The sequence below is a fragment of the Thalia democratica genome, chromosome 4 (assembly GCF_965202585.1).
Source record: "Thalia democratica chromosome 4, ktThaDemo2.hap1.1, whole genome shotgun sequence".
Lineage (NCBI taxonomy): Eukaryota > Metazoa > Chordata > Thaliacea > Salpida > Salpidae > Thalia > Thalia democratica.
Window position 1 is genome coordinate 53,921,883 of NC_139168.1, and position 27,092 is coordinate 53,948,974.

The window sequence follows — 27,092 nt, forward strand, 5'->3', positions numbered from 1 at the left end:
ATATTCCAACTAAGTTAGAACAACACAAAATATTAGGACAAAATGGTATATTTATTAGTACACATTAATTTACAAAGTCATTTTTTAGAATGTTTTTAAAGTCAAATTCTTACAGTTTTGATTTGTAAAAATATGATGCAAAGTTTTATAAAAACTTTGTAATATTGACCCTTCGCGGGCCTGTCACTTCGCTTGCGGGCCGGTCATTTTCATTTGCGGGCAGGATCCCATTAAAGTTTAAAAAACGGTTGGGGGCCGGTCATTTTCACTCTGCGGGCAGGATCCGGCCAGCGGGCCGTACGTTGCACGTTGTATTCTAGAGATTTGATTAGAAAAAAATGACTGCAGTCTAGGATTTTTTTTTAAGCATGGAAACTATTTTAAACTAGTGATCTACCGAATCCAAGATTTTGACTCGGATTCGGTCGAATCGTAATTTCAAAATGAGACTCGGATTTGGATCCGGTCGAATCCTAACTTCAAAATAAAATTCGGATCCGGTAGACAACTTTAAACTTTTTGAATTTAACTCAATTGTTTGTCAAAAGTTAAATGAAATGTAGGACTAATTAATAATTCCACACTTAAGTTGATAAAACAGTGCTTCTTTCACACTTATAAAAGCCTTCTCAACTTTGATTTAGAGTTTTGCACACAGTGTAAAAACAATAATAAATTATTTTTGTCAGATTCTGTAAAAAAATTAAGTACATAATTAAGGTGTTTAATCTCAGCTTTTTGGATAACCGCTCTTACTTATTCATCATATGTTTAGTTTTTTATGTTTGCTCCTGAACCTATTTCAGTTCAAATAACATTTTGGATTTTTGAATATACTTGTAGGTAATTTAATTTATTTCATTTTGGTAAGATTAATTTTTTATTTAAAATTTGTCACTTGAGAGTGAAACTCAGTTTTGAAAAGCTTTGTGTAATAAAATATAAAACAAAATGAACAATCTAATGATATTAAGTTGAAAATGGTATATAAATACGTTCAAAAACCTTCCTAAATTAGTAATTAAAAATAAAAACTAGTTAATAGTAGTACTGGCTAGTATATTTTAAAATCAGTCTGATTTTCATATCTGATGAATCAGCAAAATAAACTTTTTTATGTTTAAAGAAATTTAAAATAAAACTTAATTTTTGATTAATTTTTGGTATGTTTAAGTAAGGTGGGTTAGGGATAAGGGTCTAAGTTTGAAAAATAAAAAAAAGCTTTAACAAATTTGCTGACTCAGCAAATGAGCAACTCATACAGATCTTTAAGTATACTTTCCGTAAGTACTAGACCAAGGTTTCCCAAAAAGGGCCATTTCAGAAATTTAGGGAGCCATAAACTGCAAAGGGCCAAAGGGGGGTGGGTAGTAAAGACGCCATGATGTGACAAATTGAAATTTACACCAGGTATTCTGAAGTTGACGGTGAAGAGCAAAAAAATGTCCTAGGCGTATCTATGGGTAATACTAAAATTCAAGTACTAGATATTATATAGTTGATGATGAAGGTCAAAAAAATAAAAAAGGTCTTAGGCGTGTTTAATGTAAATTTTTTGAGAGAAGGGGCTTTTTTTAAATCTTCAAAAGGGGCCTTATGAAAAAAAAAGGTTGGAAACACTGCACTAGAATGTCTGTTCTTAGTGTTTACTGTATGATGGCGAATACATCTAAGCTTTGCTGACGATAACTGAAATATTGTCACTAGTTACAATCAACAAAATTAAACTCCGTAAAAATGTTTTACTTTATAATTAATTAGTTAATGGGTCATTATTAATTTTGGTACATAAGTTGTTGTACCCTTTTAAAGTTTTCAAAATTTGTGCAGCTATACTATCATTTTTAGCTAAATAATGAAGTTATAATAAATTTGCTTGGACGACTAGTTAATTGAAAATTATTTTGTTTTAAACAAATTTCACCAATATATCTAACCTTTTTCAATGGCATTTTTTCCGTTTAAAAGAAATACAGCCGTACACCTCATTCCATCGAGATAGGTGGCACAAACTTTGAAATTGTTAGTTGGTGGATTTCCTTTGACACCAACTACCTCAACTCTATCTATGCCAGATTGACGAATTTTTACATTACTAAAATCACAAGAAACATCAGGTAGGAGATATGCGGACGGATCATCGATTTCATAAACAAGCTGTTCAGCTACAGTTCCTACAGAAACTTTTCCTCCTGTAAATGTTATTGATTGTCTAATACGGTGTATATTTGTTTTATTCTTTATATACATTTCTCTATATGTGTACAACTTTATACACCTATATTTTTCTCAAATCAAATTTATTTCATTAATTTACTACTTATGGTTTACCATCATTTCCGACCCGATCATATTCAACCCGATCACTTCTAACCTGAAGATTTCTGACCCGATTACTTATAACCCGATCTTTTCTGACCCGATTATTTCTAAACCGATCATTTCTAACCCAATTATTTGTAACCCGATCATTTTTAATCCGATCAGTAAAAATTTATTGCGTTGTAGTTTTTTTAATCGGTATTTATTTAAAATTTACCTTAACAAAATTGTTCTTATATCAAAATACAATATACGTTGTTTTAACAAAAACGTAATGTTTATTTACTTTTATTTGAAATAAATTTTCAACAATCATTTTATTTCAAGCAATAATATTTTCAAACAATTTTATTTCCTTGTTTTTACTTTGTTTTCATATCAATTTGCTCCAATCGATTTTTTTTGACGGAATAGATTTACTAGATTTTTTTTTGTTTTAATTCTGCTTTGTTGAATTCTTAAAGTAAGCTTGTAAAAATACATTTAAGTTAAACCTTCTTGTCATTTACATAACAAAAATATATTTTAAATACAAGTAAATTAGAAAAGTTAAACCTTTACAAATGTAATATTTAGATATAAATATCTGCATATTGCAGTCTATAAGCTATGGTGTAAGTCTAGCGCAAGCGTTGTATAGTTGTTGACTAATCTCTTACTATCGATAGTCGGTAAGTTTTTTCTTTAAGCTTGAAAACTTGCACAAAATGGTTTACAAGTGGAACAGACCTTATGAAAAAGAATTTTTGCGAGCTTTTGCTCGTAGTTATACATAATTTAAAAAAAAAAATTGTTTTCTTTTTAAAAGTTCTTTATTTTCGTTGTTATTTCGTTTGTGCTTCCGTTGTTTTAATTAATGTTAAGAAAATGAAAATTAATAAATATACTAACTAAGTCGTAATTTAAATGTAAATAAAATAAAAAAAGTAAATTGAAACACCATAATTTTCATATATTGTATAAACTGAACAGAAAAATTTAAAGATTAAGTAGAAGAGATTTGGTCATCCTAGCACGTGTTGCATTAACAAACAAGTCTGTTCAAATGTCATTGATTTTATGCTCTAGGTGTAGGTAGATATTCCTTAATGAAATAAAAGGTAGACGGTCAGTCGACATTACATGCTTTTTCGGTTTGTTAGATGACATAACTGTTTTATACGTTTTGTTTAGAAAGATTTTATCTAAAAATTAAGATTTTTTTATATATAGAACATAGATTTATGCAAACTATACATTTTATTCGCGACCGGTTTCGATGGCAAAAAATTGCAACCTTTCAAGCAAAAATAAAATATTAAACGTAAATTTAATAAATAGAACAAAAATGTTCAGGTTCGCTTAATGTTCGTTTTAATTTCATTGTCTAAATAGACCTGGGTAACTTGTAAAACAATTTGTGCAAATTTTTAAGCTAAAAATGGAAACTAATCGATTATAAGTAGTAATAGATTAGTCATTAACCATAGAAAGTTTCCACTAGACTTACAGCATAGCTTATTGACTGTGCCTGAATATGTATTTTAGAGATATGCTACGCAGACTAAAAAGAGCTAAAATATTCTACATTTACTGAGCTCTAGCACTGACCCAATAAACCAAGAGTAAAAAAAGTATAGTTTATTTTAACTGTATCATTTAGCTAGTAAACTTTATTAAAATTTTCTTTAAGAACAAAAACATGTAGTATGTTGAAAATTTCTAGTGGAGTAAAATTTCTCAAATTTCCCTTTTTTTAAATGATTGTCGTATAATAAATCTTTAGTAAATAAAGTAGAACTATATAAACACCTAATTTTGTTTACGACTAAATAAACTTAAACTAAAATATATGAACAATTTTGTAAAGATTAGTTTATTTTAAAACGAATCCTGATTAAAAATCTTAAAATAAACAAATTTTTACTGATTGAGTTAGATATGATCAGGTTAGATATTATTGGCTTACACTTTTTATACATACCATTTTATTTGTTTTGCAAGCCTTTAATACAACCTAAAAATAAAACGGTTTACTCTAATTTCTAACCCGCGATCATTTCTAACCGAATCTTTTCTAACCGGTCTTATATAACCCGATAATTTCTAATCCGATTAATTCTAACCCAATCACTTATAACCTGATCATTTCTAACCTGATCATTTCTAACCCGATCATTTCTAACCCGATCATTACTAACCCAATCAGTTTTTTTTGTTTTTTAGATTTATTTTATTTTTGAAACCAAAGTTATGTTAACAAAATTGTTTTTATATCAAAGTATAGTTTAGTTTGTATTAATAAAAACTTATTATATTACGCTTTAACTTAAATTAATTTTAAATAATCATTTTATTTTAACTTATTATAATTTCAAACTGCTTTTATTATTTTTGGTTTTTCTTTATATCAACCTGCTTAAATCGAACTTTTTTTTTCGTTAAATAAGATTCACTAGATTTTTTTTATCATTCTTTGCTTAATTCTTAAAATAAACTTTTTTTATTACACCTAAGTTATATATTCTTGTCATTTAGGTGTCTAGAATATTATTTTAACACAAGTAAATTTAAAAAATTAAACTGTAACAAATGTACTATTCAGATACAAAGATTTTCATATTACAGCTTTGTTGTAAGTCTAGCGCATGCGTTGTATGGTAGCTGACTAATCACTTAGTTTCCACTTTAAGCATAAAAACTTGCACAAATTGTTCCACAGCTTGCAAAGAACTGTTTAGATAATGTAATTATAACAAACAATAATCTATTTAGTAAACTTTTGTTTTATTTAATGGAAAACCATTACTTTTATAAATAACCACTTAAACAGATTAGTCTCTTAATATAACAAGTCCGAGGGTTATCAAACTTTTGTAGTTAATCTTGTTAAAAACTTTTACTAAAGTTTATATAACATCCAAAATATCTTAATTATGACTTGAGTTAGTAATTAATTTGATAAATTAAATTTTCTTTTTAATAAATTTACTTTATAAAAAAAGAGTTCTTACGACCTTTTGCTCGTAATTATAATTATTTAACTATAAATATTTTTTAATATATAAAACTTTTTTTTTCGTTGTTATTTTGTTTATGCTTACATTTTTTTTAACTCTTTTAAATAAAGTAAATAAATATATACATATATCACTACAAGTTTTGATTTAGTTGTACTTAAGATAATTAAAGTGTCTTAAAAGAAATACTTTTCATATATTATATAAATTTAACTGAAAAAGTTAAAGAAGATTAACTAGACGAGATTTGATCATCCTCGTACTTGTTTCATTAACAAAAAAGCCTGTTTTAGTGTCACTGATTTATTTCCTCAAGGACTAGGTGGATATTTATTAAAGAAAGTCGACATTACATACTTTTTCGGTTTGTACTTTTTACAAAAACGTCTATAACTTAAAAACTAATTGAAACTAATTCATTCTATAAAAACTGACTTGTACTTTACAGTTTAAGCTTTCATAAAAAAGCCATTACTAATTTTAGTAAAAAAATAATGTTTGACCCCCATCTTTGCCTTTAATAGCAACAAAAGAATTAATTACTTTCTTACTTAATTACCTTAGAAGATTCAATTTTTTCCGGAATACTGCTTAAAATTCTTACAATTATTAAAAATAATTAGTAACTCATCAAACTTAACTTAAACAAATAATACGTTTAGTTTATTTGTTTATATAGATCACAGGGTTTTCCAAAGTGGGCGGTACCACTCCCCTGGGGCGATTTTAGTAAGTTGGGGAGCAGCAATTTAAAATTTTGAAACTTACACTAGATATTCTTGAGTTGCAAATGAAGAGCAAAAAAAGGTCTTAGGTGTTTTAAATGGTAGTCTTATTGGAGGGTGCAATAGTCTTCTTAATTTCTTCAAAGGGGGCAATTTGAAAAAAAAGTTTAAGAAACCCTGATATAGGTATTATTGTCTACTATTCAGGGTTTCCACGCAAAATTTTGTAAATTTAACCTGAGTATTATCTTTCATCTTATGTACGCATTTTAAGTACACATTTTCAGTTAAATACGCATTCTCAGCACGCATATTTTGATAAGTATATACTTTGAGAACACATATTTTGACAAGTGCGCATGTTAGTACGCACTTCTTATTCAGTACACATTTTTGAACCAAAATAAAAATTTCTATCAGGTTTCTTTTTTATTTGAACTAGTAATTCCTAGCTACAAAATTTCTATTGAGTAGCTGCTGTGTTTAGAAAGTGTACTTCAGCGAAAAATAATTGTAATGTTAAGTTATTGAAATGTAAAGCTAAATAATATAAACTTAACTATATAAAAAGTTTGCATTGAACTAGGTATACTTTTTCTCACTGCTTACCTCTTTGCAAAAAAATCTCTAAGTGTCACAAATGTGAAGTTAACTACTGGCAAACATTGTTTAATTAAAATACTCAAACTAAATCATAATTAATTCAGCAAAACGAAAAATGGTATTAAAATTTAAACATTTGTAATAAAATTTGTTAAAACTTATGAAAAATATATCATGATGTATCATGTATACTAATAAAAATAGCCAATATTTTACATAAAATATTTATTAAACCTTACAAAAACAAACGAAAATAAAGAAAACAACACATGTAATGAAATAGTAACCATAATTAATTAAAAAGCGTATTGCTCGTTTTAAAAACTTTTTTTAAATGCAAACTTTAAACTAATGTATACATTTATGAAATCATGATCCATAAAAATAAAACTCTAACTAAAAAACAGTTTTAAGTGTAAATGTCCTAAAAAAGATTTATAATAGAATAAACTGTAAACTAATTAAGTGTCCTTGCCACAAATAATCAATACTAAAAAGATTAAATACACAAATACTTGTTAAAATAGGGTAATAGTTCAACATGTTTCTAGGAAAATTTTGCAATTCTAATCTGACTTTACAAAGTATTTTTTATTCAATTTTACCATTTGAAGGCTTTGGAATTTAATAATTTTGTAAGTAAATTTCTAGGAAAATTTTGCAATTTTAGTCTGACTTTAAATATTTTTTACTATTTTAAGGCTTTGAAAATTAAGGAATTTTGTAATCTAGAACTGACAAATTCTGACATTTTGCCATTTTAATCTAAAAAAAAATGACTTTTAATCAATGTTTCCAAAAACTGAAATAACCTGACATTTTCAAATTTTTCCAAAAAACTGACTTAGATTGACCCGTGGCAACCATGACTATTATAAATTTAAATCAATAACAACAATCCTTAAAATCATTAATAAAGATAAGCTTTTAAGTTGTAAATTGTTATTTAATGACTGAATCTTTTAGCATAATATTAAACAAATATCACTTCAAAAAATACTACAAAACATATTTCATTTTTTTCTTAAATTTTCTTTCGTAGTGAGTTATATCAAAAATTGTATCTTACTAAATTAAACTGAATTAAAATTAAAATTAAATTATACTGTAGTTTAAAGTTTTAAAATATAAAATGACTTAATAATTAAATGTAAAAATTAACTAAATTCTTATACTATAGAGCTTTGCTGTAATAATAAAACTTGTTAAACTAAAATAAACCAGTGATAAAAGTGAAAATAAAACTACACTTTTAAATTTTTTTTACGAAAAATCATTTTCTTTAAACTATTCAATATAAGGATTTAAAAAGTCTAGTTTGGTATACAGACTCTTTCTGCTTACATAAACTGGGTCATAAAGATTGAATGCATAAGGCTTCTAGAATATGTAGCTGAAAAGAGTTCTCCGCTCTCATTAAAACTGAAAAGTTCTCTTTTTTATAGTTTTTAGCACACTCATGATTGTCCAACAAATGTTGCCCAATCGCCGAGAAGTATTTTTTGGTAGATTTCTCCGAGCGACCATCAAACCAGCTTTTCAAGACCTTCGGAACATTATGATTAATTCTTACGTGAAACCTTTGAGATGTTTTCCCACGTAGTCACTACCACAGTGACAACTAAATTTATAGATGATGTTACTTTTTTCTTGGGTGGGAGAAACTTATTTGTAAATTCCACTTAAAGGACGATCAGTATACAAAATTGTTCTTAAACGAACAGAGCTGAAAACATGGTTTATTTCCTCAGAAATTTTCTTAGAAAACCTCTGAGAAATATTTCCAAGGTAAGGAAGTTTAAAGTATACTGGACATTTTTTGGACAATCATGAGTGTGCGAAAAACTATAAAAAAGAGAACTTTTCAGTTTTAGTGTAAGCGTAGAACTCTTTTCAGCTACATATTCTAGAGGCCGTATGCATTCAATCTTTATGGAATAGTTTAGGTAAGCAGAAAAAGTTCGTATACCAAACTAGACTTTTTAAATCCTTATATTGAGTAATTTTAAAGATATTGGTTTTTCGTTAAAAATTTTTAAAAGTGTAGTTTTATTTTCATTTTTATTGCTGGTTTATTTTAGTTTAACAAGTTTTATTAGTACAGCAAAGCTCTATAGTATAAGCATTTAGTTAATTTTTACATTTGATTATTACATCATTTTATATTTTAAAACTTTAAACTACAGTATAATTTTAAATCAATTTCAATTCAGTTGAATTTAGTAAGATAAAATGTTTGATAAAACTTACTACGAAAGTACTCAAATAAATTTAAGAAAAAATTAAACGTGTTTTGTTATATTTTTTAAATAAGTTATGCACCGGAAAAAAGCTGTTCAAATATCATTTCAATTATTCTAACTGAAGGTATGTGTAAAAAAAAATATTTTTTGAAAGAAGCTTTTAATTGCTAATGTTTGTAACTAAATGTAAAACTTGAAACTGATAAGTTGTTCAAGATTTTTTACTTAACAACTAATTAGATTTTAATATGAAATTCTATGTAAAGCTTAGATTCAATGTAAATTTAATATAGTAAAATATTAAATTGTTTCAACAATTGACAGAAAATTAATTTGGTCATAACACTAAAAAACAAAACATATAAAGAGAAGAGAGTAGGTAAATGAATTACAATAAATAAATAGTTAAATTACAAATTAAATATAAAACCTATAAACTTAATCAACAGAAAAAAATTACAGAAATTTATACAGTCATAAGCAGTTACATGACAATTCAAATTCCGATAATTCAAATTTTTGGAAAATTTTCAAAAGGTAACAACTCAAAAATTTATGTATATTTAAATAAAATTAATAAACACGTATTTGGGTATATTAATACCTAAAAGCCATTTTTGATTTATTGAAAAAATTTAAATACAATTGTAGATATGGCTAAATTGAGTTTTAAAATACAATTATTTAAAGTAACTTATAAGGGCATTAGGGGGGTCCGACATTTATTTTTACTAAAAATAACATTGTATATTAAATGAAGGCTTAAAGTACAAACTACAAGCCAGTTTTTATAGAATTGAAAAATCTTATTTAACTTTTGAGATATTGTAATTTTTATAAAAAGTTTCCAATACAAACGTATGGACCGCAAATTTTTCGGGGTCAATTTTCTCGGAAATTTAAAAAATCACTAAAAACCTATCTCCTACTTCATTTTTTGAGCTAGAGACCTCAAACTTTCAGGAAACGTTCCTTTTGTAATTTAGAAGACTTTGAATGTTGGAATTTCGAAAATAATAAAAAATTAAAAATTAGGTGGTTTTTTTTAATAAAAATTTTATTTCTCAAAATTAAAAAAATTCCTGCATTCAATCTCTTAAAAATTTAGTAATACACCTCCTGTGAAAATTTGAAGAAGATTGCTTAAAAAATAAAGGAGAAGATAGATTTTTAGTGAAATGGCCTTTTTTTCGCATTTTTAGTTTGCGCCTTCCATTAGGAACCTATGGAGGTCACCGACTTTGATCGCTCATATCTTAAAAATACTTTAAATTTTTTTAAGCGGTTAAAAATGTCTGATAGCTCAGATAAAACTCTATAAAATAAGATCTACTTGTAAAAATCAAGGTGGACCCCCCTATGCCCTTAATTAACTTAAAAAATATATAAAATTTTACAAAAAATAAAAAATGGCTTGTAGATATTAATAAGACCTAAATACATACTTTTTTTTATTCAAATATCATTACTTTTTGAGTTGTGGTCTTTTGAAATTTTTTCCAAGAATTTTAATTGTCGGAATTTGAGTTGTCCGAATTTGAATTGTCGTGCACCTGTCATAAGCATACTTGTTGAAACGAATTGCATTTAATTACAAAAATCATTTAAGCGTGAAAATCTTAACAATCAAACATTCTTTTAAATATTTAGTATTCAGTTGGTATAGCAACAATATCATATTGCTAATCGTAAGTTATAGAGCTGTTGTTTACATAATTTGAAGTTAAATATCTTATTTTTACAATAACTAGATGATTTATACGAAACAGGCTGTGAGTAAGAGATTAAAAATGTAGCTTTTTGATATTGTAGCGCAATAATCAAACCTAAATTAGGTCTTGTCCAGGGGTCACCAAGCTGCGGCCCGCGAGCATGTTTTTATTTTAAATGGGATGCGGCCCATTTAAGATAAAACCTGCGACTAGCAAACATGTAAATTCGCCCCACAAACGAAAACTTAACCTACACTAGATACTCTGGGATTCCAAATGTAAAGCAAAAAAAGGTCTTAGCTAATTTCTCAGGAAATTCAAAACTTACATTAGATATTCTGGAATTCGAAATGAAGAGTAAAAATATAGTTTTAGGTACATTTTACAAAAAAAATGAAACTTACTCTCTAGGTATTTCGGGTCTGTTATGAAAAGTTAAAACTAAAACTACAACTGCGGTCCGTGAATATTTTTATTTTAGAAACTTGGTTCGCGACCACCAAATGTCTGCCGACCAGAGTCAGACAACATTCTTTATATGTTTTTGGAAATCCATAAAGTTCAGGACATTATGTTGGTCTTATCAGTTCATAAACTTTTATAATAGAAAATATTTGGTGTTTATTTGTATTACTTAAGTGGCCGATTCAATTTTTACTTTGGAGTCAAATTTCTCCTGTGATTTAAAAATTTATTTTCGTCATTTAGGACAGCTTTTATTTTGATTAAATTATCTGTCTTATCAATTATTACAAATGATGTGCATTTCCTGTTTTTAAAGTAAAGATGTTAAGGTTATAATGGAGCAGTAAATGTTATAACTTATAATATCTATTTACTGCATAAAAATTTCCTTTAGTCTTTTTGATAATCTACCTAACAATATGTATTACTCAATGTGATGTCTTCTTTTTACATTTAAGTCTACTTACAAATGTGCTTTGTGAGCAAACCATTAGTATTTATTTGGAGTAAATGTATATCCAAAATTAATTCTACGACAAGTTTCAAAACATGTTTGTCGTAGTTTATTAAGTGTGTCTATCAAAAATAATGAACCTAAACTTAATAATGTTATGCATAGTCAAACTGATGGCGTGGAGATAGGCAGTCTTTTAGGGGCAGTTTAAGCTAATACATTTGTAGGCAATAAAGCAAAACTTTTATAAAGCATTAGCTTATTTCATACATTATATACGTAGATTACATTTTGATAGCTACATGAACAGTTTTACCATAGAAATGTTTAACAATAAAATCTCAAACTTTCATAAAAAATTCTATCAATATTTAAAAAAATTATACAGGCTATTGCTTTTTAGACGTTATCTGCGACAAACATCTAACTCTCCAAAAAATATGTCTATCACAAAGTATGTGTATTGTAAACCAACATTCGTTGGTCAGTAAATTGACATTCTGTTAGTCGAAAATCAAAAAAAAGAAGGTTATACTTAGTTTCAGTTTTAAGTGCCATTAAACTTTATTCTGAAACTAAAATAGAAAATGTGTTAAGTAACATCAAGAAAATTTTTGGTTTGTTAGGCTATCCACTTGATATAGTTGATAAAATTTTAAGAAAAACAACTTAGTCTTGACAGCCAAAAAAATATAAAGGATCAGAAAAACTTCAATTATATATTTGCCTCCCTTATTTAGGTCGTGTCAATAGTTTTCTTTAAGACAAAGTAATATACAAAGTGAGAAACGCCTTTGTTGCGGTTATGCTAAGAGTATTTTGACAACTGTATAGAATCTTAAAGGATGTCACTCTCGTCCAAGAAAAACACAATATAAACTATCATTTTTAATTTAACTTTGATAGGGCTAGTATACTTAAAGGTCAGTTTGATTTGCATATTTTCTGAGTCAACAATAAAAAAAAACTTTTTTTCATGTTATTTTTAATTATAATTATTAAAATTTTATTTTTGATTAATTTTAATATGTTTGAGTAAGGGGGGTTAGGGATAAGGGTATAAATAAATAAAAATAAAACAAAGCTTTAAAAAAAATACTGACTTAACAAATATGCAAATCAGACTGATACTTAAGTATACTTTTACTTTGATAGTGATAATGTCGGAAGGAAAATACGGATATTTTATATTTGGAAGGACAAACCTGTGAATAAGTTTTTCAGAAACTAGTTGCTAAATGGAAGTTAACAACCGGGAAACAGTCCTTTTTCCATTGCTGAGCATCTACTTGACAATCCGTGATGTGCGAAACATTAAGAGGACAAAAAATTCTTTTTTTGGCTACAGAACGAAATGCATTCCATTCAAATGTTCTCAAGTCTCTCTCTGTATATTTAAGCTTTGAAGTCCAAATTAGATAAACAATAGCTCGTATACAACTCACGACTATATAAGCTACTGTAATATTAGTTGACTTAAGGCCATAGAGGGGGTAAACCATGTTTTTTACAAGTTTTTATTTTATAGAGTTTTTTCTAAGCTTCAAGATGCTTTTTATTGTATTAGAAAATTCAAATTATTTTTTGAGATATGACCAGTCAAAGTCGGGCCGCATAATAGGTTCCCTATAGGAAGGGAAAACTAAAACAGCAAAAAAAGACTGTTTCATTTAAAATCTATCTCCTCCTACATTTTTCAAGCAATCTTCTTCAAACTTTCACAGTCTAATCTTTATATAATAACAAAAAACGTTACTTTGGAATTAAAAAATTTTTTGTAAAAATATGTTTTTTTTGAAAAAAAAACACTTTTTTATTTTTTTTATGACAAAATTTTAATTTTTTTAAATTACTAAAATTCTAAAGTAACGTTTTTTCCTTTTATTATAAGGAACGTATCCTGAAAATTTGAAGAAGATTGCTTGAAAAATGAAGGAGGAGATAGATTTTTAGTGTTTTTTTAATTTCCGAGAAAATTTTTACAAAAAATTAAATATCTCAAAAGTTAAATGATATTTTCGAATTCTATAAAAACTGGCTTATAGTTTGTACTTCAAGCTTTCATATAAAAGCTAAAGTTAATTTTAGTAAAAAAAATGTTGGACCCCCCCCCCCCCCCCCCTATGGCCTTAATTGTTGAGTGTGTAATTTAATTATGAGATGAAATGATTTTCAACAACTTATTATAAAAAAACTTATATTTCAGTTACTAACATAAACAATTGAAAAGCATTTCATTTATGAATATCTTTTCTTTATTAAACTGCTTTTTTAAATTTAAATATGCAATAAAGTAATATTCTTCAATTTTTAGATTTGATGAGCACAACGAATAAATTATAATATTTAAATTATACTACCGATCTAAAACAACTTATAGAATATAGAAAATGTTTAAAAAATAAATCTTAAACTTATTAACTTACATACAGAACAACTACAAAATAATACAACTTAATTGACAAAAAACAATTCTTTTATTGCTGAAAAAATAATAAATAAACAAGATGAATTTAAAATATAAGCAGGTTTTAGTAATTGTTGATGTATTTATTTTTTCTCTTTTATGCTCAAAAAATAATAATCCTACCCGTATTCTTTGGTTTCGTAATAAAAAAAGTTCCATTTTCGTAGCATTCAGCTATTGGAAATCCTATATTTTCCCAGTTTAAAACTTCTTGCCAATCAGTAAAAATTCCACCAGTGCTTTGTGCTCCACATTCAAGAAGATGACCTGCTAAGCTTCCACATGCTAACCTAGTAATTTAAAATCTACCTTACACTTAACATAGTTATAAAATAAAAGATAAATACAAAATACTTAGGTATTCGCTTACAAAACTTACATGGTGTCACTTATTTTTGTAAGGTAATTAAAATAAATCTGTTTATAACTTGTACTTTTTGTGATAATTACAGAACTACCATTAAATTTTTTTAAATAGACAAAGGCATTGAGAGAAAGAGATAATACAGGTCTTCTTAAAAAGGAAAATAAAATTTTTTAAATTATACAAAATTTTATACACTTTTTTAACCATTTTTAACCAATGTGTACAGCATTTGTTTTATTTATACACGGGTGTACGGACAAGTTTTCAATAATGATTGTAACGAAAATTGTTAGATACTAAAATCAGCTAGTTGTACTCAACTTAATTTTACTTTTAAGGACATAGGATGCCCACTTATTTTTTACAATTTGTTTTATTTTGTGGTTTACTCAGTTGCTTTCTCAGATACTTTTTACAGTTTAAGAAAGCTCAAAATAATATTTGAAATATTAGGGATAAAAGATTAAAGAGTCCAAATAGTTTTGTATACAATACAAACTTAAAATGATCAATAAAGTCTATTTTACTATAAAAAGTTATACTTCTATAGTTCCTTAGCAATCATCTTAAAGTTTTTACATTTTATTCAAATGTTGAAAAAAATAATTATTAATACTTTTGTTAAAATATATCAGAACAAAACAAGTTCATTGGAAGATAACTAAAACAACAATTTGCAAAGTACTTGCTTTATCAAAATGATGTTTATTTCTTTCACAAAAAACTTTGAATTAAATTAGAAGGATTAGATATGTATAAATATATACTTAAAATAATGTGTGTGTTCGAGTAAAATAAAACTAAAAGATAAACGTATTATCTAAAAAAAGAATATTTTAAGAAAATAATTAGAAAAAAAAATGTTTTTAACTACTTTAGAGCTATTCAAAAGCATAATAAAACTTTAAGCCTATAGGGGTTATAATGGTTAATGACATGGTTATAATTCAAAAAAAATATCACTACAATTATTTCAAGTTAAGCACTTAAAAGCTTTATGAAAGTTAGTTTATCATGTTTAATTTTTTATTAATTAACTGTTTTAAATTGGTTTAGTAATTGTTTAAGGTTTATTATATAAGTATCATACAATACATTTTAAGTGCATAGTTAAAGATTATCAATCAATGTTTGTCAATTAACACTGTTTATGATTAATTTATATATATATATAAACATATATATTAAAATTATTATTACTAATACTCTTATAGTTAATATAAGAAAATAATAATAACAACTATTTGGACATAGAACCATTAAATCACCCCTTTCATTATTTAACTTAAGTAATGTATCTTCCTCAAGAAAAAAACGAATACTTACAGTACTTTATAATACAATCTAAATACTTAAAAACTTATAGAAGTTTACTGTACATACATAAAATTTATTACTTGTCATAGTCTTCCAATGACCAGTTAAACTCATGCAAAAGCGGACCAAGTACTAAAGCACTATCAACACATCTTCCAGTTATAATAACATCAACATCTTCATTTAAAGCTTGCTTTATAGGATAAGCTCCAAAATAAGCATTCATACTCATTATTGTTTTAGGAATTTTTTTATTATTGTTCATATCAACTATATTTTTATTCTTTAAAATATCAAGCTTGGGTACCATATCATCACCTAAGTTTTGAATGTTATTTATATATTTCTTAAATATCTATAATCAGGTCAGCTTACACAACTTATTTTTATTGTCAATCCTTGTACCAAAAAAATACAAAGTCTAAGTTTAAAGGTCTAAGTTTATTACATTGTACACTAGGCAAGACAGCTGCTACGCTTGTATTAAATACAATCAACGAAGACACAGGCAAAAGTCTACAGAGCCTTATCCTAAACTTTTGTATGCTGTGAGGCAAGCTCAAATTAACATAAAATTTGACCATACTATATTTAACTTAATCTTGAGTCATGGCATACAAAATTCCAGGCTCTGAAGACTTTCACTGATGTTTTTGTTTAAAAACTCAATAACGGATATACTGAGAAAATTATTAGGTTCTACCTAACAATTAATTTCTACTTAGCTTAACTAATAAAATTAGAGAAAACTCATCAAAAACTTAAAAAACTGCTCATACTTATGGCTTGAGTTTAGTTTGTGTTTAAACTTAAGAATTATTGTTTAAGATCTTACTATAAGAAGAATTTTTAGTAATGGATGCATATGTTATGTCTTTCTAAACTTTTGTTTAATTAAAACGTATGATATGTTTTTTTTCTATTTATATCTATTTAGGTGCAGTGCATTACAGCAATTTATATGAATTTATCTCTTGTTCTTCGTATAACGACTCATTTTATGTTAGTATTAATTTTTATCTTTTAAATTGCATAAAAATTAAGATAAATATGTTGCATTTCTTTTGTTTTCTTTGTGATTGTTGATTTATGATTCCAGATTTCAATTCAAGCTATCAACCCTACAACATAGTTCGTGCGCGAAATTTTTTCATTTAGCCTGACTGAGACCATTTTAGTCTGACATTTTTCAAAGTAAGGAAAATTCCTTTTAGAAGTCATTTTATTAGTTGGGGGTCTTGATTAGTTATGTTGTAGTCTCCGACTTCAACCAGCTTTATCTCAAAAATATTTTGAGCTTTAAAAATCTGTAAAAAAGAAACTCATAGATTAGTTACAACTCAATAAAATAAGACTAAATTGTGAAAAAGGTGATTGACCCCCCTATGCATAACAAATTTAGTGATAAACTTCAAAATAAGTGTTGTATCTAATCTATTACTAGTTTAAAAATTTAATATATTAATAGCGAATTAAAAACATTATAACCAGAAGATTTATAATAAACGACGTGCATTGTTGTGTTTTATTAAAATTTAAAATGAAATGCTTACACACCAGTATTAAAATAAGTGTAATATTAATAAAAAATGTTTATTATAGTATTTTGACTAATACTTAAAATTGATACATAATTATAAATCCTAAACTCTAAATAAATAAAGTCATTGTTGATGTCATATCAGATTTAAAAAGCTTGCACTTAAATTATTAAAAAACCTTTAATATTTTGTTCTTGTAAAGAAAAATGAATTGTACCTAAAATTTGTACTCCCACAAAACTTGTACTTATATCTTAAAGCTAAGTTTTAGTGTTGTGATTATCTTTGATAACTTTAAACAAACAGTAAAATATATGAATAAACTGTAAAGAGTTTTAATCTTAAAAGTATTTGGTATAAAGCCTTTAAATTAGAAAATAGTTGAACCAATCGAGCTCTAAAAAACATAGCTGATGTAAAAAAATTTAAAAAACAGCTAAGTTGTTGAACTAAACTGTAATGTTTAAACTGTAATTTTTTTATGATTTTTCATAATTATGACGTATATAATCTACTCAAAACAAAATAATGAAGATTCTTAAAAAAAATTTAGAGATTCAACATAAGGTTTTAAGCATTTATTTTTACAAATACTGACTGATTTTGTCTTTAATAACTTAATCTTTATTTAGAAATAAATTCACATCCCAATTTGATCTTAAAAAGATTTCTCTATTTTTTTATCAATAATTTTCAAACATTTGAACTGAGAAAAACTGATATTCTCAAATATTTAAATAAAAAAAACTGATTTAACCTGACTTAGCCTGATTTAACCTGACGTGCACGAACCCTGCTACAATAAACCAAACTCACAAATTTTTTAAGTCAACAATAGTCTTTATGACCACCCAAAACTGTCAGAAAAATCATCCTTAACAACTAATTAAAGACTCATATAACTTTCAAACTACAAGAACTCTTTCAGTAACTTCAAATAAACATACAAAGATAACTTTACTTAAATTTAGCCAACTACATATACAATTTAGTCTTTAATCAAAAAAATTACAGCTAAGAATATTAATTAAAAGCAAAAAATAATTTATCTTAACGCCAGTTTAACCTTATTGTCGTAACAAAAACAGGAAAACAGTTCATAATCCTTGTAAATATGTTTGTTGGCGACAACCATTCATATAAAAAAATACTTCAATAGTAAGACATAAAAATCTGACAGCTAACAGTTTCAGAAACAATATAAAGGATTGCCAATTACTTTTTAAAAATTTGTTCCAAGTTGAAAAAAAAAGTTTTTTGGTATTTTTTTGTATAAAATAAAATTTTAAATCGAAGCTAAAAAAATTTGTTATATAAATGTAAAATTATTGTTAGCTGTATGAGCTACTTTAAATGTTTTTTTTTATAATAAAAAAATTATAGTAAGAGCTTAATTTTTTTTTTTTATATATTTATGTACTATTTGCAACTAAGAATGTAGAGATTACTCACTTTATTTTTATTACACAAACGTTTTCAGAACTACACTGAGTTTCATTTTCAAGTGATAAATGTTAAATGAAATTGAAAATATTTGATTTAAAACAGTTAAAAAAAATCAAACTATGATGTATGGATAAGGAATAAAGGATTTAAACAAATACAAATTTTAGAGTTTAGCAATCAAAACGTAAGTAAGGATATGTTAATATACTAATAAATTGTAAATAGTTTTGCATTTCCATTTAATGTTATTTGTGTATTTAATTATTCCTCATTCAATATTAATTCTAGACTGCAGAGTTTGCTCTAATTACATTGTTTAAAAATTTTGAAGTTTCATACTATGTCAGAATTTTGGCAGTGTGTGCAACTAAAAAGGTGGTCAAATATCGCGCTGTTTTTATCTGTTTTTACAGTAATCTACAATTTGCAGGAAGACTTAGTGTAATGTCGCTCCAATGGAGATGTTCTGATCTGCAGAGCAGTATAAATGACATTTGCATCAAATATTTTCGAGCATTTACTTTTGTTGCTGAAATAGTCAGAAACTTTTTTTCTGGTGTTGGCCGCCCTAATAACAATTATATGCTTTTGAAATATAGATGCTATGTGTTTTATATATATATGATAGACTTTTTGTATCTTATCAAAATTTATTAACTTGATATGTAAAAACTCTTTATAATAACAGGTTTTTACTGATTTTTGTTCGAAATTCCAGGTATTTTTACTTGATTTGTAAAATTCTATGTTTTTTTAAGATCCTAGGTTTTTTTAATATCCTAGGTTTTTTTTAAACCGTGAATATAACAATAACAACAGAACATAACAATATAATTTAAAACAAATAAAACAATACTAATACATCTCAAAAATTACACAATTGCAAAAATAAATATCCCTGATAAACAACCATTGACTACGGTCAACCTTCATCAATAGGTCTACAGTTAAATAAAATAAAAAATAATTTTTATATATGGTCAAAAGAAACATATTCAAAGTAAGTTTCCACAATCATAAATCAACATTTAAAAACAAAAGACATGCAACTAAACAATGTAATACATCTAGAATTTAAAAGATTTAAAACTTATATTAAACAAAAAATTGATTCAGAGTGTGCAACTTTAATAAACCTTTATTGGCTTTTTATTGTGTACCTTTTTTAGTTAAGTTTGTTATAATTTTATGTAAAACTAAGGTTTGTTCTAAAAATGAAAGAATATAAAATATAAAAGTAAGTCTGTTGCAGTTAAGCTATTGAAATAAGCAAATTATCAAAAGTTTGTACAGAAAAGTAAGTCTAAAGTACAGCAATCATTTTCAAGATGGTTTTTAAATAAATAACTTATTTTCTTAAGTATACTTAAATTTCAGTTTTAAAGTTGTTATAAAACTTAAAAGTAACTGGAAGATCAAAGATATATAAAAGCAAAAACTGTAAAAATTCAAAAATTCATTCTAACAAAAAAGGATTTTTATATTAAACATATTTTAAAGGCCATAGAGGATACAACATATTCAAATATATGGTTAAAACAGAATAAACAAAGGAATTAATGCAAGCTAATATACTTAATACTAAAAAATATTTATTATATATTAAGGCAGCTACTAATTTTTGGATTTTTTTTTTTTAATTATCATTGGCCAATACTTGAAAGTATTATAATATATATAATAGAAAATGGTTCTGGTAGATCAAAAGAGTTTAATAATTTTTGAAATATTGTCAGTTTTGTACAAAATTTTAATACAAACATATAGAACATAAAATTTTCACTTCTAATTTTCTCAGAATCTTATAAATTTACTATTAACAATCTTCTCCTGTATTGTATATTAAAAAATAATCTTCTTTAACTTTTAGCAAAAAATCGTTCAGGATTGCAAAAGTTTTTTGTAAATTTCTTCAATATTTAAAAAAAAAGTTTTTGGTTAATTTTTAGAATAAAATTAAACTTGAGATTAGAAAAAACTTAGTTAAATAGTATAACTACATTAAAAAGATTCTGTAGACTACTTTAAATGTAATTTTTAATTAAAATCTTTTAAGTAATAGAAATTGATTTTGTTATAGACTTTTTGTATCTAATTGATTTTTTTTTATTTGACATGTAAAAATCATTTTAAATTCCAGGTTTTTAATGAATTTTGTTCTTAATTTCATACTTTTACTAAATTTCTCAAACTTAAAATTTTTTCAGGTTTTTTTGCATAAATTGTCAAACATCAGGTTTTCCAGGATACCAGGTTTTTTGGTAACCCTGTAAATATTGTAATAAATTTTTAGGGAATAGGTTTTTGATATTAAAATTTATAACTAAAATAAATAAAATTCTGTTAATTTATAATTAAATAATAATTATTTAAAATATTTGGTAATTAACTAGAATAATATTGCACCAATATTGAACTGAGATTATATTGATATTCTAATTATTATTTAGGCTGTAAAGTTTATAGTCAATACTAAACCATAATTTTAAAACGTGCTTTTAACAAAATAGAAAAAATGGTAAGATGCGCATCTTATGAAGTACGAACCAGCGTAAAGTAAAAGTACATAATAAAAATTATTTACTACAAGGTTTAAAATAATGCATGCACACTTATTTTTTATATTTAGGTGTTTTTATGAACTTAACAAATACCCAATACATATAACTATTTACAGATTGAGATTAAGACAAGCTTTTTAGAGCAATGATAGAACTCTTTAACTTCTGCATACCTTCAACTTCAGTTGACATTTCTTCCACATGCAAAATTTTATCTTGACATAAAGAGAAAATTATAAATATGAAAGAGTGTATTTATTTTAAACTAAAGTTGCATTAAAAAAAAAACAAATTTGTAACATTCATAACTTAAACAACATATATATTATTACTTACATAAAATTTACTTATCTTAGTACACAAACTAAAAAAAAATTAATAAAAAAACTTTCTTATTAAATCAATTTATTATGGAATTCAAAAAAGATCACTAACTAATATCATAAACTTTGCAAATTGAAATAAAAGTTTATTATTTTGTTTTAATTAACATATACATGGATTGTATATTGTTTATTTAAGGACAAAAAAGGGTCAAAAATTTTAAACCTAGGAACTGGAGCACAAAGAACCTTTTGGTTATTGAGTACCACAGATACATTTTAACATCTTGTCCAGGATTAATGCTTTTCAAAATTCTATCCTTTTAATTGTAACAAGAAATAACATGTAAAGAATTAAATTAAAAGAATTATAAAGATTTTGTAACAAAACACACTTGTATTATAACATAAACTGGAATAACAAAATCACCACATGAATAACTTACCTATAATTACTTATTTAATTTTTAAAAAAAGTCTATTTGATAAATAAATTAATTGTATAATCATAAAAAGAAATATTGTTAAAAAAATGAAAACAACAAAAAATACAAAGAAAATAATCTACTTTTCTTTATAACTAAACCATAAGTTGATTAAAATTTTGATTAAGTTGTTATTTTATGATTACAAATAGACGAACAAACAGTTATTATGCTTAATAAAACAGTCAAACTTTGAATGAATTGTTTTATTGCTTAAAAATAGAAACATCTAAAAAACTAAGTTATGTTAAACTTAGATTAAGGGCATAAGGAGGGGGGGGGTCCAAGATTTTTTTATACTAAAAATAACATTGGATCTTATATGAAAGCTTAAAGTACAAACTACAAGCCAGTTTTTATAGAATTAAAAAATATTATTTATTTTTTGAGATATTGTATTTTTTATAAAAAGTTTCCAATACAAATGTATAGACCGCAAGTATTTTGTGGTCAATTTTCTCGGAAATTTAAAAAATCACTAAAAACCTATCTTCTACTTCATTTTTTGAGCTAGAGACCTCAAACTTTCAGGAAACGTTCCTTTTGTAATTTAGAAGACTTTGAATGTTGGAATTTCGAAAATAATAAAAAATTAAAAATTAGGTGGTTTTTTTTTAATAAAAATTTTATTTTTCAAAACTAAAAAAATTCCTGCGTTCAATCTCTTAAAAATTTAATAATACCCCTTCTGTGAAAATTTGAAGAAGTTGCTTAAAAAATGAAGGAGGAGATAGATTTTTAGTGAAATGTTTTTTTTTTGCGTTTTTAGTTTGCGCCTTCTATTAGGAACCTATTGAGGTCATTGACTTTGACTGCTCATATCTCAAAAAATGTTTTGAATTTTTTCAAGCGGTTAAGGCCATAGGGGGGTCCACTTTGTTTTTTACAACTTGATCTTATTTTGTAGAATTTAATCTGAGCTATCAGACACTTTTAACCGCTTAAAAAAACTCAAAGTAACTTTTGAGATATAAGCGATCAAAGAAAGGGCGTTCAATAGGTTCCTTATGGAAGGCGAAAACTAAAAATGCGAAAAAAGACTATTTCACTAAAAATCTATCTCCTCCTTCATTTTTTGAGTAATCTTTCTCAAATTTTTACAGAATGTGTATAATTAAACTTTAAAGAGATCTATTGTAGGAATTTTTTTAATTTTGAGTAAAAAAAAAATTATTGTCAAAAAACTACCCTTTTTTTTAGTTTTTTGTGGATAAAATTTTTATTTTTCTAAATTTCAAAAATTCCAACATTCAGATTCTTCAAAATATTAAAAGGAACATTTCCTGAAAATTTGAAGTCTCTAGGTCAAAAAATGAAGGAGGAGATAGGTTTTTAGTGAATTTTTAAATTTCCGAGAAAATTGACCCCGAAAAATTTGCGGTCCATACGTTTGTATCGGAAACTTTTTACAAAAAATAAAATATCTCAAAAGTTAAATTATATTTTTGAATTCTATAAAAACAAGCTTGTAGTTTGTATTTAAAGCTTTCATATAAAATCCAAAGTTATTTTTTGTAAAAAAAAAAAGTCGGACTCCCCCTATGGCCTTAAAAATGTCTGATAGCTCAGATAATACTCTATATATTAAGATCAACTTGTAAAAATCAAGGTGGACCCCCCCCCCATGCCCTTTAACATTACATATAAGCCGAATAAATACCATTTTAATGTTATTTTTTTATCAATTTCATTTTTTTGCAAACATTAATGTGAAGGATTACAATACAACTCTTGGTAAAAATAAGATATGTGCATATACTTGTAAAGACAATAAAATAAGATAATCAAAGTGTTTTTTGTTAAATTAAAGCCATAAAAAACAATTTAATCAATATTTTTTAATTTTAATGTTAATAAATATTGTGAAAGCGTTTCTTTTTACTCATAATAAAACAACTTAATCAAAGTTTTGCTGTTTTATTAGCATAACAAATATGCAGGTGTCTATTTGTAAACATAGAATAACAACTAAGGCAAAATTTTAATCAAAATACGGTTTAGTTTTAAAGGAAATTAGATTATTTTCTTTGCATTTTTTGTTATATTTTAGTTATTTGAGTTGTTTAAAAATATTTCTAAATAACTTCTTTGGATTTCAGAATAATAATTAATTATAGGCAAGGTATTCATGTGGTGATTTTGTTTTTTGATATCCTAGCTTATGCTATAATACAAGTGTTTTTGTTATAAACTCTTTATCATTTACTTATTTACTTCTTTACATGTTACTTCTTTTTACAATTAAAAGTGTAAAATTTTGAAAAGCATTAATCCATGACTAAATTAGTTAAAAAAAAATATTTAAAACTTAAAAATTCATGATATTAGTTACTGATCTTTTTTTAATTAATTAAACAGTTAGTTAAGAAAGTTTAGTAGTTTTAGTTTATTTAATTAAGTGTTAGATAAGTAAATTTAATTTAAATAATAAGGCATATGCTGTTTAAGTTATCAAAGTTACAGTTTAGGTTTTTTTATTGAACTTTACTATAAAATAAATACAAACTTTCATAGTGATAGATTTATTTAAATTAGATTAACTTTTGCATGTAGAAGAAATGTCAAACGTAGTTAAAAGGTCTACAGAAGCTACAGAATTCTAACTTTGCTTTAAAAAGCTTATCTCCATCTCAATCTGTAAATAATTATAGTTATTTATTACTAAATAAAATTCCTAAAAGCACCACTAAATATAAAAAATAAGTATGCCGCATCATTTTAAACCTTGTATAGTAAGTAAATTTTATTAACTACTTTTACCTTATACGGGTGCATACTTGTTAAAGACCTTTAAATATAGAAGACAAACTTATTAAAAATTTAGTGAGTACCTAACTTGGATGCCTACAACATCAACGTATTTATTTTGTTAAAAGCAAATTCTAAAATTATGGTTCAGGTTAGAATTAGAACCTAAATTAAATAAATATGAACATAATTTCAGTTAGATATTAGTGCAACATCATAATAGTTAATAACCAAATAATTTTAGTAGTACTTACTACTTATAAAAATTACTATAAGTTGTATATATCACATCTAAGTTTAAGAATGTTTAAAAATAGTCTCTAAAAACTGTAGGAGATAAATTTTTAGTAAAATAGCATTTTTCCGGTGCATAACTATTTAAGATATATAACAGAATACATTTCATTTTCTTTAAATATATTTTAGTACCTTTGTAGTAAGGCTCATCAGAAATAGTTTCTTACTGAGTTGGAATAAATACAAATTGAAATAAAATCATACTGAAGTTTAAAGTTTTAAGATATAAAATGATGTAATAATCAAATGTTAAAAATTAAATAAGTGCTTATGCTAAATAAAGTTGGTATACTAATAAAACTCGTTAGAATTAAAACAATCTAAATAAACAAGCAATAAAAATTAATAATATTAGTAATTTTTAAGTAATTAGTTTCTTGTTAAATTTTAATTTTAAGTATAGTTTTAATTTTAGTTTTAATTTTTATCACTTGTTTATTTAGATTGTTTTAATTCTAACAAGTTTTATTAGTATACTAGATTTATTTAGCAAAAGCACTTATTAATTTATTTTTTAACATTTGATTATTATGTCATTTTATATCTTAACACTTAAAACTTCAGTATGATTTTATTTCAATTTGTATTCATTCCAATTCAGTAAGACACAACTATTTCTGATGAGCCTTACTACAAAAGTACTAAAATAAATTTAAAGAAAAAGAAATGTATTCTGTTAAATAACTTAAATAAAATAGCCTTCTTTTACCTTTTTACTTGTCTCCTTATAAAAGAAACTTGTTTAACTTGATACTTATATTCAAATATTATTTTTTGATTGTTACAAAGGTAAGAAACAACTGTTAGGTTAGTTATTTAGTGTAAAAACTAATTTAAAGTAAGAGATTTAATAACATTTCTTAAGGTCTTAATTTTATCTATTTTTTTTTACTCCAAGATAGTGTGGCCAACCTGATTATGCTAGTATAAGTTTTATAATAAAATTACAAAACACTTTTAATATTTGAAAATAAAATGAAAATGTTATCTTTAAAATCTTATTAAATAAAAAAACATTCATATTAAATGTTCATAAATCTTTTAATTTTAACTTTTTCTTAATAATTTATTATAATTGGTATTTAAAAATGTTAATGTTTATTGGCCAGTCAGAGCACAGCTGATACTAATCTTTATAAACTTACTTTTTTTTTTTGTTTATAATAAGTTTATATATCTAATAGTAAAATATTTCAAATTGTATATTTTTTGTTAATGAGTTCTGATTAAATAATTATTTAATAACCTTTTAAGATTTCTAAAAAAACTACAGTAAATATATAATTAAGACAATTACCTTTAACAACTGCAACTTTAATATCAACATTTAGACTTTTACTGAACCTTATAAGCTCCTCTGCACATGCTTCTGGGTTTATACCTCCTGCATTAGTAATGACCTTTATATTTTTAGCTTTAATAGTTTGCAGTAGTGGTCCTACCGCAAAATGAACAAAGTCAGGGGCATATCCTAGTTTAGGATTTTTCTTTTTAGAAGATGTTAAAAGTGACATAGTGATTTCAGATAAGTAATCTGACACAAGATAATCAATATCACCATACTTAACGAGTTGATGGCTAGATGTTTGAGTATCCCCCCAGAATCCAGATGCACATCCAATACGAACTGCTGTTGAACTTCTTCTTATAACAAATCTTACATTTTTTGCTTGTAATACTAATTTTAAAAGTATTTTCATTACGCCAATATATAAAAACCTGTTTAAGTAAAATTAATATGACACACAATTAAGCACTAATTATTTATCTACAATTAATAACAATTGATACAACTTCAAAAATTATATTAATTATTCAAAATAAATTAATATAAACTCAGTGAAACTTATCGATATAGTTCTAAAAACTACCTTAAATTTATTGGGATCTGTTTAGGCTAACATTTCTAGGCTAAGGTTATGCAAAACTGAACATCTAAAGTTCCACATAAATAATTATGCTACTACTAAAAGGGTGTCTTGCCAAATAGGTGTACTATTTCTGCAAAAACGGACCT

General features: G+C 25.3%; 1 protein-coding gene across 1 annotated transcript in view; it reads right to left on the bottom strand.

Moving 5' to 3' along the window:
• LOC145833943 (uncharacterized) overlaps positions 1-26,789 on the bottom strand; it is a 41,853-nt gene extending 15,064 nt beyond the window's left edge. Inside the window, exons 1-4 of the mRNA XM_082941221.1 lie at positions 26,373-26,789; positions 15,755-15,992; positions 14,114-14,280; positions 1,938-2,192 (exon numbers count right to left, since the gene is read on the bottom strand). Of these exons, the coding sequence (XP_082797347.1) occupies positions 1,938-2,192; positions 14,114-14,280; positions 15,755-15,992; positions 26,373-26,775 (1,063 nt within the window). The 5' untranslated portion in view covers positions 26,776-26,789. The remainder of the gene's footprint in view (positions 1-1,937; positions 2,193-14,113; positions 14,281-15,754; positions 15,993-26,372) is intronic.
• Positions 26,790-27,092: the final 303 nt, after the last annotated feature.